Source organism: Cervus elaphus, chromosome 19 (genome assembly GCF_910594005.1).
Source record: "Cervus elaphus chromosome 19, mCerEla1.1, whole genome shotgun sequence".
NCBI classification, from domain to species: domain Eukaryota; kingdom Metazoa; phylum Chordata; class Mammalia; order Artiodactyla; family Cervidae; genus Cervus; species Cervus elaphus.
Window position 1 is genome coordinate 73,711,550 of NC_057833.1, and position 20,687 is coordinate 73,732,236.

At 43.7% G+C, this 20,687-nt stretch overlaps 1 protein-coding gene across 2 annotated transcripts in view; it reads right to left on the minus strand.

Moving 5' to 3' along the window:
• Positions 1-20,687, minus strand: part of TRAPPC10 (trafficking protein particle complex subunit 10) — a 74,841-nt gene that overhangs the window by 39,791 nt on the left and 14,363 nt on the right. The window contains exons 2-5 of one of the 2 annotated variants that reach the window (XM_043874167.1): positions 15,923-16,004; positions 12,078-12,213; positions 3,259-3,455; positions 806-1,001 (exon numbers count right to left, since the gene is read on the minus strand). In XM_043874167.1, coding sequence (XP_043730102.1) covers positions 806-1,001; positions 3,259-3,455; positions 12,078-12,213; positions 15,923-16,004 — 611 coding nt within the window. Of the gene's footprint in view, positions 1-805; positions 1,002-2,884; positions 2,992-3,258; positions 3,456-12,077; positions 12,214-15,922; positions 16,005-20,687 lie in introns of those variants that run through there. The other variant, XM_043874168.1, reaches the window with a different exon arrangement.

Consider the following 20,687-nt stretch of genomic DNA (forward strand, 5'->3'; position numbering starts at 1 on the left):
AGCATCAAAATAAGAGACAAGCTTTAAAATTTCTAATTAAAGTCTTTTATTTATTCAAGGTGCATTATTTCTTCAGTAATTAATATATAAGTGATATTTAAATATGAATATTATAAAATATGAAAATCATGCTTTTTCAGGCAAAACATGGTGAACAAAGAACAAGGACCCTAAGAGCATCACTCTTATCCCTCTGCAGTGCAAGAAGGGTCTCCTCCCCCAAGCTCCTCTGTTTCACATCACTTTGTTCACTTAACACACTCTTCCTCTTAAAAAACAAGAGAACTGATTATAGACCACAATCTTTGGAAACCTAAACACTTTTGTAAGCCAGAGTAAAGAAACCAGATTAAGACAATCTTTTTCATTGGAACCCAAAGTTATAAAACTATGGAGGAAACATACTTGGGACTCAAGCAATTTAACCACAGTGCCAGGCAGGCAGTAGACATCTTATCATCAGGGTCATCACCAGTGCTGGGCTCCACGGCCTAAGCCAGGTCCATGGTAGACATCCAGGAGGCCCAAGACACTAACAAAACCAGAACTGCTCTGAGGATAAGGTCACTTCATAAAAGGCTAGATGCCAAGCTCTGAAGCAGTGAGGCAGCTGACACAGAAATTACTCAGGAGACTCTCCAATCCTCCTTAATAAGCCAAGAGAATGAAGCTGGCCACTACACTGTCCTTTGGTCTTATAAGCTATGTCCATATGAATGACCCTAAGAGAGCTGCCTTATTTACAAGAATGAAGAGGGAGGGAAAGAGAAGGAAACAGTCTCACTCTATGTAATCACTCAGGTACCTGCACCATGAAATATTCACAGAAGCTCCAGCCTGGCTCAGTCCTCTTCTCCCTCAAGGTTCTCATGTCATCCTCAAACTTGCCTAAGTTTTTTGTAAAAGACATAAGAAGTAATGTCCTGAGTTTGGTCAGGAAGGCATTCCAGGATTCCTGAGTTCGGGAGGAGTCCTTCAAGGGATCGGAGAGCACGACACACCTGTGAAGACATGAACAGACTATGCAAAAAATGCTCCAGGCACAGAACCACTGCCCAACAGCGACCAGTGCTTGGGATGCAAACTGGCTTCCTCCCTCCTCTTCCTTTCTTCCTTCTGTAACCGGTGAAAAACATCAGGCAGGTGATGAGACATCAGATGAAGAAATAGTTTCATCATGAGCTGGTCTAAGGCCATGTGAGCAGTCAGTGCTGTTACAAGAGGGGTGCTGTGGGATGGATGGGGGGGAGTATGATGAATCATAAGACTCAGACCCTGTCTACAGGGTGCACTGGAAAATAAGGTGACTGCACTTCAGTTCCCAAACCCCAGGTGCCCTGCCCACTCAAAAGCCTCTTTGGGTTCCCTGTGACTGACATACTAAAACGCAGATGTTTAACATGGTACCTGCGGATCGTGACAACATGGACTAGCCCGGTTGTCCAGCTCTGATTCCAATTCTCTCTAGTTCAAGCCCACTCAGCTTCTTAGGCACTCCTGCTTTTCTACCCAACACCTTCCTACTCACCCCACACAACCCTGCTCAGCTGACACATCCTCACTGACCCTCTCCCCAGCCCCTGCCCCAGTTGCTTCAAGCTCAGCCCCACCGACTCCATGACCAATGTAGCCAGTGCACCCTGGAAACACTTTTCACTGTTAGTCTGTCTCTCCCACCAGACTGTGAGCTCAAGAGTAGCATTAATAAACAATAAATAAAGGCTTAGAAGGATGGGCTTAACTTATGGGACTTCTCTGGTGGCTCTTACAGTAAAGAATCCGCCTGCAATGCTAGAGACTCAGGTTCGACCCCTGGGTCAGGAAGATCCCCTGGAGAAGGAAATGGCAGCCCGCTCCAGTATTCTTGCCTGGAGAATCCCAGGGACAGAGGAGACTGGTGGGCTACAGACCACAGGGTTGCAAAGACTCAGAGAGGACCCAGTGACTGAACAACAACAAAGGTATGATACAATTTCACTACAAAAAAACTTTGTATCCATGGTGTACAAATCTCACAGGCAGAAAGTTACAAGTGTTTCCAGTGGATCTGGAAAAGATAACCTGGTCATCCAACAGGCTGGAAAAGGTAACTTACTTTATCCTTGAAAACAATATAATCTAGAGAGATGAGTAAATTTGAACTCAGAAACAACTTCTAAATATTGATGCTATGAATTTGAACATTCCTCCTCTAGAAATATTTGAGGAGAAATGGCAAATGAACAGATTTTAAGTTTCATTTCCTTTGGGTCCCATCATACCCCCTGGAGGAAGGACTGAGGATTATCCACCACAGGACAAATGGTGAAAAAGCCATAGTCTAGACAGCCCACCAGATGAGTAATCAGTACCAAGAGGGAAATTTTAAAACTGGTAACTGGCCTTAATTCAGTCACCCTACTCCCCTCACTCTACCCCATTAGATACTGTTTCTTCCCCTGAAAGATAAAGGGGTCCAGGCAGCTCACTCCTAAGCCCCCTGCCCCATGGGAGTAACATGTATTTGTTCCCTGTATGAGCTGCTAGGGTCTACTGGCTCAGCAGTTTCTCATTAAGGCATTCTTAAGGATTGCAATCATCCACGTTTATTTCTGAGCAGATGCAGAGTTCTCTACTACAGGGGTGGATGAAAAAAGAAACCTACACAAACAGCAACCACGGAAACAATATTTTCCCTCAGTGAGCTGGTGCTTATCAACCAGACAATACATCCTTTACACTCTCCATCTCTCGTTAAGACCTTCAATGTTTACTATTTCCAGATCTTCTCCTCATTAATAAAAACAACAGACAAACAAAGCTTCGGAAATCCCCATCAAGTGTTGTTAACTCAGAAAAGGAGAACCCAGAGCAGCTGATGAAGTCTGGGCTGGTGCGGGCCGACCTGAGCAGAGCGGCGTCCACAGAGCAGGCGTGGAGTGCCACAGGCGTGGAGCGCCACAGGCGTGGCAAGGAGCTCCGGGCAGGGTCCTCCCTGTCACCGGGACACTGCTGCAAAGACAACGCGTGACCCTGAGTCAGCAATATTCACCAATAGCCTGGAAATGCAAAAAAACTTTTACCCAATTTTTCTTTTAGGGAATCGATTAAGGAGACAATTAAGGAGGGGCCTGGTCTCCTCTGCTGCATCCACCACATGCTCAAGCGTCAGGCACAGGGCAGGCACTCACAGAGCAAATACTTATGATCACCTGGAAGCCAGTAAACTATCTCACCTAAATGTCAGCCCAATGAGGTTAACAGCAAACACACACGTACCTGTCACTCTGTTTATTACAGAAATCATTTCTTATTTTGTCCACAATGGAAGTTCGGGGAAGTATGTTGGTTTTGTTTTTTTTCTTGGCATCATTTTCAACCACCACAATTAACCAGTCCACGGAACTATATGCTTTCAGAACATTCTGCCACTTGGTGAGGTCATCCTTTACAGTAGCTTTATAAACTTCAGTATCCTGAAAATAAATGAGTCACCGTGAATGCAGATTTATCAACACTCTGTAGTTTATAGAGCAAAGGAGCCTGATAACAGAGACAGCAGCATGCTTTCCTGCTCTGGGGCGGGGATGCTCCATGGAAAGTCCGTGGCCGGTCCCAGCTGCGGGCGCTCAGGGCAGGCTCCCACCACGTCCTGCTGCGCGTCGTCCCTGAGACCAGGGACACCAAGGAGGTCCTCCAACGCTCTGAGGGAGAGTTGGAAAGGCAGAGGGCCAAGCACGCTGCCCACTGAGACACACTCTGCTAAGGAGGCTGGGATTTTAAAACCCAGGTCTGCAGGGCTAGGGCCCTGGGCCCAAACACAGCAGGGTCCCCTCCGGTCATGGCCCCGCCATGACAGGAAAGGGGAGCGGCCGGTCCCGCTGCAGGCCCACTGCCATCTGTGGGCGGGGGCCTCCCCGTGGTTTCCTCCACAGCCCCATGGCACTCCAGGAGCCCCCAGAACCACTCCAACCTCAAGGCCACTCACAGGCCATGTCAGAGACAAGGCAGCTTTAGAGGTGACCCAGACAAAGAGGACAACCCAGGGCTTTTGGAAGTTCTTCTCATTCACATGGCCTCAACAGGGGAGCCAACATGGGCCTGGAAATCAAAGCTGCTCCTGACTTGAGGTCCGAACACCAGCCTGCTGGAGACAGTAGTCCTTCTGCCCCGGACATCAACAAGCCCAGCCTCTCTCTCCTCCAGAGAGAAGCAGGGAGACACAAATTCTCCTTGCTTTGTAACTCTGTTTACAACTGACCTTATGCTCCATGAATCCACTCAGCAGATGAAGAGCAAAAATCGAAACCAAGATGCGTAACTCATTTCAATATCAGGTATTTAAAAATCTTTGGAAACTATAATTAATGTCTACTGTCTAAATATATTCTTTCCCTCTTTGAAGAGAAGGATTCCTTATTATCCTGCCCATATTTTCTCCAGATTTCTTTAGTCTCTCTTGAATAATACTCGTGTGACTGATCTATGAATGAGTTAAATCTCAAACTCTGTATCAAGTCCCTCCCTTTCATTTAATCAGTAAGTGAAGAGATCCAAAAGGCAGTACTTAAAAATGTTAAAAACTGCTATGCCCTCAGTTTAACTCTGAAACAACTACAATCTGAAAAAGAACTTTTGGTTAAAAGGAAAACCATCCCGCAAAATTCTGATTTCTGTGAATTAATATCCAACAGTAACACACTCACATACTGCTTATTTTCCACACAATGGCAGTGCTTAGGACCAGAAGTTTTACAGGGCTGGTGTCCTGTCAGAACCCAGATACCTGACGCCTGAAAAGTGAAACCGGAAGGACAGGGGGCGGCAGCCCTGGACCCAGCAGTTTCAAAATCAAAGCACAGACGCAGATCCCAGGGCCCACTGGACAGGGAGAGGTGAGGCAGCATGACAAGCTCCAAGAAGGTCTTCCCAGGCACCCTTCTCCACAACCCACAGCAAGGTGGGGGCAGTCACACCCCAAGGGGACACCAGCCCCTCTCCTGGGGACACTGTGGGTGGCAGCCTGCAGGGACTCTCAGAAGAGGCCTCGCTGAGCAGCAGGCAGGACAGAGTCCCCCAGAGTCCTAGAGGAATCAGGACAGAGCCCAGCCCACGGCTCACAATGGTGAGCAAACTACGAACATTCCAAGAGAGGCTCAGTGACTTTGCAGAAGAGGAACCCAAGCTGAACCCGTGGGGCTAAGGGTCTCTCAGGAAACCACAGTGAAGAGAGGAAAACCCCATCATGGGGGAGGGAAAGGTGACAAGGGGCCCCGGCAGGGAGCAGAACCAGAGCCAAGCCCAATGAGGAGGGCATCCAATGCAGACGTTGGAGGACGGCGAGCTGGCTCGAGGGTCCAAGGCCAGCTGTGTGGGGTCATGGACCACGTACCGTGGGGAGGGGTGACCAGGACAGAGCACAAGCCCCAGACCCGGGGCAGGGCACCCACACAGGGGGGCAGGGAGGACGGCAGTGATAGGAGGAGGCTCCCAGACAGCAATAGTTCAAAGAAGCAAACACGTGGAGGACAGTGAGTGCCTGGCTTCTCCGAGCTGGAGAAAGTCACACACACAGAAAGGGGAGGAATGAGAACTGACCCTGTGCACTGGAACTGGGTTGTGTGTGTGCCCATGTTCGCATGCATGGGCACAGAGAGTTACATGTGGAGGTAAACACCTATGTGAACACACGTGTGGGGGGCACATATGCATATACACACATATATCCTCCAATCTAGTGCTGGGCTTAGTCACTCAGTCCTGTCCTACCCTTTGTGACCTCGTGGACTGCAGCCCACCAGGTTCCAATCTAGACAGCATATTAAAAATCAGAGACATCACTTTGTCAACAAAGGTCCGTATGGTGAAAGCTATGGTTTTTCCAGTAGCCATGTATGGATGTGGGTGTTGGATCATAAAGAAAGCTGAGTGCCAAAGAATTGATGCTTTCGAATTACGGTGCTGGAGAAGAATCTCGAGAATCCTTTGCACTACAAGGAGATCAAATCAGTCAATCCTAATGGAAATCAACCTTGAATATTCATTGTAAGGACTGATGCTGAAGCTAAAGCCCCAATACTTTGGCCACCTGATGTGAAGAACCAACTCATTGGAAAAGACCCTGATGCTGGGAAAGACTGAAGGCAGGAGGAGAAAGGGTTGACAGGGGATGAGATGGTTGGATGGCATCACTGACTCAATGGACATGAGTTTGAGCAAACTCCAGGAGATAGTGAAGGACAGGGAAGCCTGGTGTGGCTACAGTTCATGGGGTCGCAAAGAGTCGTACACAACTTGGCAACTGAACAACAACAACAAAAAGGATCAAATTTAAAAGTAACTTAAATAAAGCACAAGAAAATTTCTGGGATTATATAAAATAACAGCACCGAACAAGATAAAATTCACAATGTCTAGCATCCAATAAAAAACTGCCAGGCAGGTAAAGAAATAAGAATATAAGATCTATAAAAAGCAGAAAAATCACTCAAAAGAAATAGACTCAGTAAATACAGATAGCAGAATTAATAGACAAGGCCATTAAAATAGCTATTGCTGCCATATTTCATATGTTCATGAAGGCAGAGAAAGACTGACGCTAAGCAAAGACAGGAAAGATATTTTAAAAGAAGGAAAAGACCCCTGAGGAACTCAAAGAGATGAAAACCACAATGTCTAAACTGAAAAATACACTGGGTAGGACTAAGAGCAGATGAGACACTGTAGAAGAAACAATCAGTTAACGTGAAGGCACAGAATAGAAATTATCCAAATGAAACACACAGAGAAAAAGACTGATGAAATGTCTACAATTCAAGGACTTGGGAGATGTCAAGTGACCTCACACAGAGGTTACTGGAGTCCCCGAAGGAGAGAAGGGGAACAGAAAAAATATTTGAAGAAATAATGACCAAAAATGTTCCCAATTTGATCAAAATCATAAATCGCGTAAGTAAAAAAGCAAAAACAAAAACCCAAAATCCAAGCACAAGAAATGAAGCTCCGCCATGGCATATCATAATCAAACTGCTTAAAATCACTGATAAAGAAAAAGAATCATCAATGTATGGCAAAAACCACTACAATATTGTAAAGTAATTAGCCTCCAATGAATAAAACTAAATGGAAAAAAAAAAAAAGAATCTTAAAAACAACAAAGGAGGACTTCTCTGGTGGTCCAGTGGTTAAGAATCCACCTGCCAATGCAGGCAACACTAGTTCCATCCCTGATAAGAGAAGATCCCACATGCCATGGGACAACTGGGCCTATGAACCACAACTACTAAGGCTGCGCTCTAGAGCCCATGAGCCACAACTACTGAACCTAAGAGCCTCAGAGCCTGTGTTCCATGAGAGAAGCCACCACAATAAGAAACCCATGTGCCACAACTAGAGAGCAGCTCTCACTTGCCACAACTAGAGAAAGCCCAAAGGCAGCAACCAAGACCCAGTGCGGGCATTAATTAATTAATCAATTTGGGGGAAAAAAAAAACACCAAAGGAAAGACATTTTATGTACAAAATAACAGTAAAAAATCAAAAGATTTTTCATGGGTAACAATGAAAACCAAAAGACAGTGAAGCAACATCTTCTAGGTGCTGAAAGTGGGGGAGGGTGCGGCAGGGAGAACCTTCAAACAAGAACTCTCTATCAGGGAAATATTTTCCAAAAATAAAGGCAAAATAAATAGCTCCTCAAATATTTAACAGCTGAGAAGAACTCATCACCAATGGACCTGCACTATACAGAAGTTGAAAGAAGTCCTTCAGGCAGAAAGAAATTAACACCAACTGAAAACCTGGATCCACACAAGGAAGGGGCTGCCCCAGGCAAATACGAAAGACACACCTTCCCAGGTTTATTTTCTTTAAAACATGCTTGATGGTTTACAGCAAAAATAACAACAATGTACTGTGCGGTCTAGCACACACTTAAGACTGAATGTACGCCACAGTAACACGAGGCAGGGGAATGAAAGGCAGTGCTGTGATATTCGTATACTGTCTCAAGCAGCACAACAGACTTGAAGGAAGGAGGTGTAACTTACAGTGTGGACTATAAACCCTAAAGCAACCACTAAAATAACACAACGGAATTTTACTTGTAAATCTAAAATCCTAAACGTTGTCAACTTGCTCCAGAAAATTTTCTTAATAAAAGAAAAAGTGAAAGTGAAGTCACTCAGTCATGTCTGACTCTTTGGGACCCTACAGACTTGTAGCCCACCAGGCTCCTCTGACCATGGGATTTTCCAGGCAAGAATACTGGAGAGGGTTGCCATTTCCTTCTCCAGGGGATCTTCCCAACCCAGGGATTGAACTCAAGTCTCCCACATTGTAGGCAGACTCTACCATCTGAGCCACCAGGGAATCCCATGGTGGGATTCTCCACCCACGGAAATTTTCTTCATAGATGATAACCAAAACTAAAACAGAGAAAAAAAAAAAAAAAACTCCACAGGATTCCTACTAGGAAATGTAAGTTTAAGGAGGAAAAAAAATCATCTATAATGTCCACCTGATGCAAAGAGCCAAATCATTGGAAAAGACCCTGATGCTGGGAAAGACTGAAGGCAAGAAGAAAAGGGGACGAGAGAGGATGAGATGGTTGGATGGCATCACCGACTCAATGGACATGAGTTTGAGCAAACTCTGGGTGAGAGTGAAGGACAGAAAAAGCCTGGTGTGCTATGTAGTCCATGGGGTCGCAGGGAGTCGGACATGACTGACTGAGCAACAACATGATGTCCACAAACACTAAATACATCTTGCAGTAAAAATGTAAGGCTTTCATGAAAAACATTACAACACATTACAAAAGAACACAAAAAAGCCATAAAGAATGGTTCCCAGAGGAGAAGATGCATCATCATTAAAATTCTTCTCAGATGAATCTATTAACAATTCCAAGGCAAACCCAATCAAAACACCTCCAGTCTTCTGGTTTTTTTCTTTTCAAACAGTTATCTGTGACTTTGTAACAAACCACTACAGAACAGAGTGGCCCAGAAGACTGACTATTCCCAAGTCTACAGCTCGTTTGCTCCACCTGGTGTCAGCAGTGGCCCTGGGATATATTTAAATTCACATCTTTAAAGACCTATATCACTAAAAATTTAAGAATGAAGATAAATGTACTTCCAACTCAAAACAACTAGGAAAAGAACAAAGTAAACTATAAGAAAACAAGAAGGAGGAGACAGTAAAAAAATGAAAGCAGAAATTAATGAGATAGAAAATGTACTAACAGTATATCAGACAAATGAAAATCCTGGTTCTGGAGGAGGGGGGAAAAAAATCAAACTAGCTAATTTCATCAAGAAAGAAAAAAAAAACACCAATATACAAAATAAGAAATAACAATTGAGAAATAACTATTGACACACAGCACATTTTAAGTCGAAAAAAGACTGCTTCATACATCTCAATGGAAAGAGATTTTAAAATTTAACTGAAACGTAAAATTTGTAAGAAAAACACAGTTTATCAAAGTAGACAAATGGTTAAAACAGACCAACTTTCATGGAAGGGATACAGAACAGGATCAAGAAACTATCCCATGAGAATGCCAGGCCCAGATGATTTCTCAGAACTCCATCAAGTTATTTTTATGAATCAAGCATAACATCGATAGCTAAACCTTATAAACACAATACACAAAAAAGTTAAAGACCAACCACTTGTGAATGCAGATGCAAAAAATCCTAAATAAAATGAACAGACACCAATGTCACATTAAGAAAATAATACTCTGACCAAGCGGGATATACCAGGAATACAAGTATGGTTCAAAAAATATCCATTACCAGTAACGTAATTCAACATATTAGTAGATCTAAGTGAGAAAAATCATATGATTATCTCCACCAGGTATGACAAAGCCTTTAACAGAGTTCCACAGTGTATTCCTAATTTAAAAAACTCTCAAGAAAACAGGAACGGATGGAAGTTCCTTCACACACTGATTCAAATTCACCTGATTCCCACAGCCAGCACCCTACTTACTGGGAGGTACCAATCACAGGCATTACCAATCAGGAAAAAGGAAAGGATACCCACGGTCTCTACCACTAACAGACAATGTCCTAGACCAGGAAAGTAATCTGAGACATAAGAACTGAAAAGGAAGCAGCAAGACTCTCTGCAGGTGGCATCACAGGATGACTGGAAAACCCTAGACTTTGGGGCCTGGAGACACTGGTTTTGAGAATCAATGACAAAACAAACTCAAACAATAAAAAAAAAATTCAGCAAGGTTAACATGGAAAAAAAAACCCAACAGTCTCCATATATACAAAAAATTACCAACTGGAAGATACAATGTGAGAAAAAAATCCCACTGACAATAGCAACAAAAAAGGTAAAATACTTAGAAAAGGAATTTAATACTAAGGTTCACATGAAAAAATAAACATGCCAGAGCAACTAGGCAAACACTGAAAAGAATGACCCTGAGAGTGACCAGCCCAACCAGGTCTGAACGTGGGCTAACAGGCCAGGGAAAGCACGCACTGCACACAAACTCTGAACTCGTCTCAGCCAGCCTTGTTTCAGGCTGTCGCGTGGGTATAGCAACTCTGAAACTATTCTATGCATACTGTAGCACTGAGCAGGTTAAGTGAATGTGCCCCTGTTGTCAGGGCCAAGGTGGATAAACACACAGAACAGGTTAAGGCAAGACAGCACCCTGGGGTAAGGCTAAAATCAGAGGCATCAGTATCAAGTCATGATTTCTAAGACATGTGCTTTCAGAGCCCTGTGGAGTCAACTGGCACAGCAGCAGGGCCACTCCCACCATGCCAGGGGGACCAAGGCTCTGATAAAAAACGGCCGATTCCAACACAGGGGTAGCAAAGGGACAAGAACCAGAATATTCTGTTGTGTCAAAAGTTAGAAAGAGCTCAGAAGGCCGCAGGAGCCAGTTTGAAGTGACTCTCACTGGCCAAACCTGAGACAACTTGAATATCAAAATAAGGATAATGAACTATAAAGCACTAAAAGAGAAACACACACAGGTTTCTGATAACTTGGGAAAAGGTGTGTGCAGGCTGTGGTGATGTCTGGGTCAGGAAGATTCAGCCTGGTGCTAAATCCAATCTGGATGTTGGAGGATTCCCGTCACTGTGCCATAGGAGTGCCTCCCTGCACACAAACTGCACCCATCACATGGCTTGTGCTGACCTCTGTGTTCCCCAGGAGCTCAGAGCACTGCTACGTGCCAGGCAGAGGTTGCCTATGTGCCTGGTCCAATAAAACCCCAGGCGTCGCATCTCTAACAAGCCCCCCTGGTGGACAACACCTCACATAAGCTAGCCTAAGGGAAAGGCTACAAAATCAGCAAAGTCAAAAGTACATGGGGTGAAGGAAGCCCAGGGTGAAGGAAGCCCAGGTGTGAGCGTCCAGCCCTTTCTCATTAGAACTACAAAAACTACTCCGCATCCTCAGATCCAGGTTAAAATGTCACAATCTGTAACGATTCATGTATTCTGTACACTGCTAAATGCCTATTTTATTAGAGTTGAAACAGAACAAATGACCCACAGAATTTTCTATTCATTCATGAAAGAAGGATTCAGGTTCATGAGAACAGAACTGCCAAGTATAAGTAAAGGCCAGGGTGCCCACAGTAGGAGTGTCCGCTCTCTCAACGGGCATCACAGAGCACCTCCTGCAACAGACTCAGGTGGTGAGTTAGGAGGAAGTTCCCTGCCTACAGGGAGCCTGCCAACCAGTACCAGAGACAGACAAGGACTCTCAAGGAGAATAACAGCCATGTGGTGAGTACAGGGTGTTAGGAAAACAAAGCTGAAAGGAAATATTAGAAATAGCTAGTGCCCACCAGGACACAGTGAGATGGCTCCTAAGAACCGGAAACATAGGAAGTAATTTGGAGACTGTATTTGGTGATTACGATGAGTATACTGCACTGGGCCAGAGCAGAAATGAGCCATGGCAAAGTCATACACTTGGGTGAAGAATGGAGAAAAGAGAATACAAGAAAATTAAAACAGTAAATTTCAAAAAGTATAGCTGTCTCAGCAAAACCCAGACCTGTGACTTCTCGACCCATTATAACCTCCCCCTGAATGAATACTTACACAGCACTCCGTCCAGTAAATGTGCAGGAATGGGAAGGTCAGCAGAGCTTTGTTCCCTTCTTTGGGCAGCAGCTCCTCTTTGAACTGAACAAAGTTAGACTCCAGGTGAATCATCTTTGGAGCCCGGCCATAGGACCTATCAACAATTGTGAACAAGCCACTGAGAAACATGAGAAAGTTCAGCAGAAGGAAAAGGAAAAAAAGACAACAATCAAATCATATCTATGCATTCAGAAGTGCATAGGTGATATTAACCCTGAATTTTAATTATTATATGTTCCATTTGAAAAGATGCTATAAATTATTTTAAACAGTTAATGTGTCAAAGCTCTTCATAACTCCATTTGCAACAATACAAACTTCTGAGAAAAATAAATGTCAGTGTACAGTCACCATAAAAGAAGCAGAGAGTTTCCCAAATGTCAAAAGTGCAGATTGAAACTACCAAAGCTTTAAACTGCTCTAATATTTTTGCAACAGACTGCGTTATCCAAAAAAGAGAACTGTCTGGTGAAAAAGAACAGGTTTCTGTTTGCACAGCATAAACAGCGGTAACCACCATCCTCCAATTTTTTTTTAAAGGACATCTCAAGGAAATTTTTTAAAATAACTTTTTAAATTTATTTTTGACTGCGCTGGTTCTTTGCTGCTCTTTGTGGGCTTTCTCCAGTTGCGGCAAGTGGGGCTACTCTTCGTTGCAGTGCTTGGGCTTTTCTTGTTGCAGAGCACGGGCTCCAGGCATGCAGGCTTCCGCAGTTGCAATGCGTGGGATCAGTAGTTGCTGGGCTCTAGGGCACAGGCTCAGTAGCTATGGCTCACGGGCTTAGTTGCTCCGTGGCACGTAGGATCTTCCTGGAACAGGGATCAAACCTACATTGGAAGGCAGATTCTTACCCACTGCATCACCAGGGAAGTCCCATCCTCCAATTTTCCTCAATCCAAGAACAAAGATCCCACAAGCTACACGCATCTAATCAATGGCTATCACAGAGTATGGACACTGTTTTATACTTCTAAAAATAAATCAGGCTACATACATCTCTTTTCCATACCTCTATCTTCCACCTCTAGTGAGTTGTGTCTCTTTTAAATATCTACAGATGGATTTTAAGGAATCTCCATGATGAATAAACTGAAAACAACTATACTGAATGTTATTATGCTTTAACTTATGGATTTTCTATTTCACGCTAGCTTTTTTCTGTCCTTGGTGAGATTAACCAAGTTTTCTTTTTCCATCCTTTTTCTCTATTAGCTTGAAAGTTTAATCTTCTATTTCTTTTCTGTTGTTATTTACATTTTAATTTTTAATATGCATAAACTTAAATTTCCCTTTCAAAAAGTACAGTGTCTATCTCGCCTTGAACAGGACAAAGATACTACACTGTTTTCTTTCTGCTTTCTTCCACATTCTGAAATTTTAGATTTTTAATTTTTAAAAGCACTGACACCATAATATAGTGAAATATTTGCTATGATTTGCTTTCAGGCAGCTGCTCCCTTCACCCTGTGAATTCAGGGTTCATGTTCCTGACACATGTGTTTTGCTTGAGACACATTCCTTAATTACTTCAGAGACAGTAGGACAGTTTCTGCTCATACACCTCTGAAGTGTTCCTAGTGACGGCATGTTTCCAGCTATTTCCACGCTGCGGCGGCAGCGAGTATAAGAGGGGAGCAGGGCTCTGGACAGCACCATGTGGTGGTGTGCGGACACCCGGGCCCAGCCGGTACCCTGTCTCTCCAAGGCCAGGGGGCGGCTGAGACAGTCTCCCCGCTGTGTGAGTAACACACAACTCTTGAGTCAAGGTGGGGCTTCTTAGAACTCAACTCTCAGTCTCCTTAGAACTCAAGTCAAGGTGGGGCTTCCCTTGTGGCTCAGCTGGTAAAGAATCGGCCTGCAATGCGGGAGACCTGGGTTTGACCCCTGGGTTGGGAAAATCCCCTGGAGAAGGGAAAGGCTCCTCACTCCAGTATTCTGGCCTGGAGAATTCCATGGACTGTATGGGGTAGCAAAGAGTTGGACACGACTAACTGAGAGTCAAGGTACAGCCCTCAAGTCAAAGTACTCCTCTTAAATGCTCTATCTTAAGCTGCATTTTAAATGCCGTAAGAGACTGCAGACTCGGTTTTTCTTTTCTCCCTATTTCCTGATGTTGCTTTTTGTTTGCTTGGTTTTGTTTTCATTCTGCTTGACATCCAGCAGCCCCTGAAATCTCCGAACTCACTTCTGGGAAAACCTGGACACCAGTGCTTCAAGCAGGGCCCGTTCCTCTACCCACTCCACAGTCACTTCTGAAATACCTACTACACGGACATGGAAACCTATGGACTCAGCCTTCATGGCTCAGCTTTCCCCTCAGACCTCCATCTCTGGCTCTCAGCTCAACTCCGGAGTTCCCAAGTGCAATCTCCCAACGCATCACTCTGTTCTTCAGCTACACAGAAGTTCACTGCATGAAGTCAAGTTTCTGCTTCAATTTTGTTTCCCAAGATCTAATCAGTTACATTTTTGCCAAAGTGAAATATACACACTTTAACATGTCAAACAATACCAAAGAGCCACACATACACACCCCTCTGCACCCGTCTTGCCCTTGCCTCCCAAGGTCCTGGCCCCGTCACCGGTCAGGGACCGCCTGCTTCTCAGGGTGTCCCCTCTGCAGACACACTCTCCCTCCCACTCCTCTGCCCGTCCTTCTGCTCCCAGGAAGATACCCACGTCTGCGCTGCTGCCACCTGCGCCTTCTCTGTCCTTAAACACTGAGGCCTTTCTAGTACTCTCCTCTCATTTAGCTTTCAAGGAGGTGAAGAAAAGAATATGCATATTAAATCTATGCAGGGTCTCTATTCCATTTTTTTCTCATAACCCCATTTCTCATTTCTTTTATCTTTCTGAATGTTTGAATAATGTATACTTGTTTGAAATCCTTTCCAATCACTCCATTTCTTCAGATATTATTAAATTCTTACATTTGCTGAATTGTTTTCTCTCATTCACAACACTGGGCCTCCTCAATAGTTGAATAATTTTTCTGTAAGAGAATTCTCCCAGTTCTGTACATTCTTTATATTACATTTTGGTAAATAAATACATTCCTTGTAACACTAAGCAGGCACAAAGATTAGACTAGATTCAACAGAGAGCCTGGTAAAGTCATCCAGAATGTTAATTCTTCACGTTAGGAGGGTAAAAACTGGTGGTCAGAAAGGAATAATGTAGCAAGAATCAGAATTACATGAGCATGAATAACAACAGGAAATTTTTCATTCATCTTGGTTAAAATCAGATTGCCAGTATTAACAGGTATTAACAATTAATAAATAGTATTAACAATCCAAACATTTTCTATAAATAATATCTAATCTTACCAGAAGTTAGTTTTTCAGTAAAATAATTCAGAGTCAATTATTTCCTCAGAACAAGTCGTTAGAGGAACAATTACTAACAACAGGGCCAATGGGAAGACTGATCTGATTGCACTCCTAATTTGAAAGACCATCCTTCTGTCCACTTTCTCATCCTTAAGAGAAGGGCCCAGGCACTCAGGGTGACAAAGTCCTGGTTAAGACGCAGAGGCACCAGCTCTACTGAGGAATATGGGTGCACATCTCCTTAACAAAATGCCACCAGGAGTCAGAAGTCACCTCTGTACAAGGGGCCTGCGACTCCGAAGACGTGCCCCATTTCTATCATCCTAGGTCTTGTTCAGAAAACAACACGTTCCTTAAAAAAAGGCCCACAGATTATGGGCCCTTCTTCTCAGTCTCCTTAGAACTCAGGCTCTCACTTTCACTGCTTCACTCACTCAAACACCTACAAAACAAGGCGGGAGATGCCATACCTTCTCCATTCCATCGGTTCTCTTGGAAGCTGTTGGGAAAGCGTCGGGTAAATGGAGGTAAATAAATTCTGATCTCCAGCACCTACAACAGGAAGAAACATGGCACTGTTAGGTAAATATAGGGAAAATGGGCTCTAAAATTTATTAATTGGTATTTTTAGACAATTTAATAATTTAGCAAAATGACATCACAAAACAGGATGATTTGTATCTTTAAAGAAGTGGTCTCTAGAAAAGCCAGCACTTGATCTAACTTTGCCCCCAGCTGGCCTGCCTGAGGAGATAAATTCTCCCCAAGAGTAAGAGGAGGATGAAGAAGAGGAAAGTGGAGCCACCTGCCTGGGTCTGACAGCTAAGGAGGGCAGAGCTGGACCAACCCTGCCTAGCCTTGCACCTGTGTCGGCTCCTATAGCCACCTCTTCAACTTGGATCAAAGAGCCATGACACTCCAGGCAGAAAAGGAAGCCAGGACAAGTGGATGTGAGTTTCTTCACCAAATTCCAGCAGGAGCCGAGATACACAGATACTCTCTGTGTACGCGGTACCCAGGACCCCACACACACCTGCTCTCACTCATCCTCACGGGAAGTCCTGGAGGCAGATCCGACCGCACACCAAGGACAGAGGAGCTGCAAGGGCCCCGTGCTCAGAGTACACAGCTTGCTGGTGGCAGAGACCAGTGAGGAACTCAGGAGTCTGACTTCACAGCTCAGCTGTTAACTCAGCTATTTCATCCCAGCCTTAACAGAACTGAAAAATCCACTTAGCTCTCCTAAAATGAGAGTATAGCCACATCCTATTTCAGCCTAGGAAGAACCTTTCAATACCAATGGCTCAGTCTTACACTCAGGATCCTCTACCGTTAAGCAAAACCTTTTTCCAAACTGCATTTATATTGATCTTAAAGAAATCATTGGAAAGCGATGTGGGCCACTGACATACTTATTTTGCTACCACAAACCAAAATAAAACAAAACAAAACAAACAAAATGGAACCTTTCCCAAACCGCATAACGATGTCAAGTCACTACAGAGAGGAGTGATGTTTCTGGGCAACTGAGCTGATCCTCAGAGAGGCAGTGGGGCACGGGGACTGGACACAGATGCTGGAAGGTTGACCACCTGGGTCCATCTGAGCTCCACCACCTACTAGCTGAATACGCTTGGGAAGACCATGAATCCTTTCTGTGCCTCAGGGACCATATGTGAAATAGGAAAATAAGAATAGCTCCCAACAGGGTTATTTTGAGACTGAGTCAACACAATAACCTTGAACAAGGCCCGGCACAGAGTAAATCGTTAATAAGGGTTACTATTAATAATTTATTGTTGCCATAAAAACAGCTTTTAGGTTTTAACTCATCAGTTTTCACTGCATTCATGTATTTGGTAATTGTCTTAGAAATCATTAAAGTAAGAAAACCTTTAGTTAGCTTCTAATTTCTTATCTTTGAGTGCCAACTCCTGCTGCCTCTTGAAAAGGTTCTAGAATTAACATATAAAAAAAAATGACTACTCTCTGCTAAAAAGAAATTAGGGCAACCACAGGGAAACTTTCTCCTCTTTCACTTGGTTTTTTATATATATGCTCCTTGCAATAAAGTCTCACATAAAGGTACAAGTAACCTCTGCAACAGGGTAAACAAATGAAGTGCCTCCTACACACCCCCTTCTCAAGTGTCTCCCACAGGAAATCCTGTTATACAATATAAAACTTGTCCAACTGGAGGCTGTAAAGTAACAATTTTTCTTACATTCAATCATGAAATAAATCTTTAATCTGTGTCCTAAATTTAATTTTAAAAGATTACAGGTCAATTAACACATCTGTCAAGGGCAGAGACATCATCTGATAACTGGGCACTGAACATGTGACCATTTGATCTCAGCCCCTGTTAAGGAGCTGAAGTGTGTCCCAGCAAAATTCATACATTGAAACCCTAACCCCTCAGCACCTCTGTTATGTGACTGTATCTGAAAGACGTGATTAGGTAAAAACAAGGGCTTTTGAATGGGCCCTGATTAAATCCCTTTAGAAAGAAAGTGAAGTCGTTCAGTTGTGTCTGACTCTTTGCAACCCCATGGACTGTAGCCTACCAGGCTCCTCCATCCATGAAATTTTCCAAGCAAGAGTACTGGAGTGGGTTGCCATTTCCTTCTCCAGGGGATCTTCCCCACCCAGGGATCGAACCCGGGTCTCCCGCATTGCAGCCAGACACTTTACCATCTGAACCACCAGGGAAGTTGATTAAATCCCTTAGGCATCCTTATAAGAGAAAATGTGTACACACGGTCACCAGGGCGGGAAAGACCACTTAGGATGCAGCAAGAAGACATGGCCACTGACAAGCCACCAAGGGAGGTCTCAGAGCCAGCCCTGCTGACACCTTGACCTTGGACCTCCAGCCTCCAGCCTCCAGGACAGTGAGGAAATAAAGTTCTGCTGTTTCAGCTCCCCCCCCCCCCATCCCCAGCCTGGAGTATTTTGTTACCCCGAGCACCCCGAGCAAACTGACACAGTACCCTACTTTTCATTCCCACCCACTGAAACCCTATGTTGACTTAACATGAAGAAAAGCCACCATGATTTTCTCAGAACACATGGCTATTATTAATGATAATACTCTCAAGTTTTTATACTGAGTATTATGGAAAACAGAGGGAGGTATCTTTGAAAATGGGCTAGAAAGAGCCATAAAAGACAGGAAAGAGCTTATATGTAAAACCTCAAGAGAATTAAATCTCCATTCACTTGGTAGGTAATTAAATTAACAATATGTATTAATACTTTGTAGTACCCCAAAATAGCTCAACCAGTTAGTAGAAAAGCCACTGGAGTGCTGAGGTGTGAACTATAAGAGCAACTTCATTTTGATTCCATGGGCTGCACAGGGGCATGAGAAAAACAGGGAATCAGCTGTTAGAATACAGCTACTAGGAAGCAAAAATGAGGCTTAAGATGATGTGTTGAGAGAACTTTGTTCAGAAAACTGCTGTGTTTATTTTTCTTACTCAAGAGGGCTACTAAGATTCACTCAGACTTCCCTGGTGGTCCAGCAGTTAAGAATCCGCTTCCAGTGCAGGGGACGCAGGTGTGATCCCTGGCTATGGAACTATGATGCCACACACACGCTGCAAAGCAACTAAGCCCCATGTTCCACAACAAGAGATGTTTGAGAAAAAGGCAGGTGGAGCCCTGTGTTCCTGACTACCTATGACTCTCTTCTTACGTCTGCCATTTGTGATCAGACTCTGGTCCACGCACTCAGTTATCTGAGGCAGACCTTCACTATTTTCTGCATTAGGACTGCATTCTCTGAGATTTTTAGAAGCATATATTTATGCATTAATCACATAATTTTAAAATTTTTATGTTAAAAGCAGGTAAGAACTAATTAAACATGGCCGGGGCGGGTGGGGGGGGGGGGTGGAGGTTAAAAAAGATGATTTCAGTGACTTAGGTATATATGGGTCACATTTCAATAAACTCAGCTGAACATTTTCTTAAAATTTTAAAAATAGAAGGACTTGGGAACTCAATTATAAAATAGTTAACTTTTACCAACATTGAGAAGACACTAACACATGTCCAACAGAATATAAATAAATATAAAGATGTGTCATTTAGATTTTCACATGCTAGCAAGGTAATGCTCAAAATCCTTCAAGCTAGGCTTCAACAGTACCAGATGTACAAGCTGGATTTAGAAAAGGCAGAGGAACCAGAGATCAAATTGCCAACATCCACTGGATCACAGAAAAATCAAGGGAAAAAGAAAAAGAAGAAGCAAGGGAATCCAAAAAAATATCTACTTCTGCTTCACTGACTAAGCTAAAGCCTTTGATTGTGTGGATCACAACAAACTGGAAAATTCTTAAAGAGATAGGAATACCAAATAGGAGACTTACCTGTCTCCTGAGAAACCTATATACAGGACAAGAAGCAACAAGTAGAACCAGACATGGAACAATGAACTGGTTCAAAACTGGGAAAGGAGTATGTCAAGGCTGTATACTGTCACTCTGCTTATTTAACTTATATGCAGAGTACATCATGTGAAATGCCAGTCTGGATGAAGCATAAGCTGGAATCAAAACTGGGAAAGGAGTACATCAGGGAGAAATATCAACAACCTCAGATATGTGGATGATACCACCACAATGGCCGAAAGTGAAGAACTAAAGAGCCTCTTGATGAGGGTGAAAGAGGAGAGTGAAAATACTGGCTTAAAACTCAACATTCAAAAAACTAAGATTATGGCATCCGGTTCCATCACTTCCTGGCAAATAGATGGGGAAAAAGTGAAAAGAGTGGCAGCTTTTCTTTTTGGGCTCCAGAATCAGTGTGAACAGTGACTGCAGCCATGAAACCAGAAGACACTGCTCCCTGGAAAAAAAGTGAAAGTGAAAGTCGCTCAGTGGTGTCCGACTCTTTGTGACCCCAGGGACTATATAGTCCATGGAACTCTCCAGGCCAGAATACTGGAGTGGGTAAGCCTTTCCCTTCTCCAGGGGATCTTCCCAACCCAGGGATCAAACCCAGGTCTCCCGCATTGCAGGCAGATTCTTAACCAGCTGAGCCACAATGGAAGCCCAAGAATACTAAGTGAATACTGGAAGAAAAGCTATGACAAACCTAGACAGTGTATTAAAAAGCAGAGATATCACTTTGCCGACAAAGGTCTGTATAGTCAAAGCTATGGTCTTTCCAATAGTCATGTAGAGATGTGGGAGTTGAACCATAAAGAAGGCTGAGTGCTGAAGA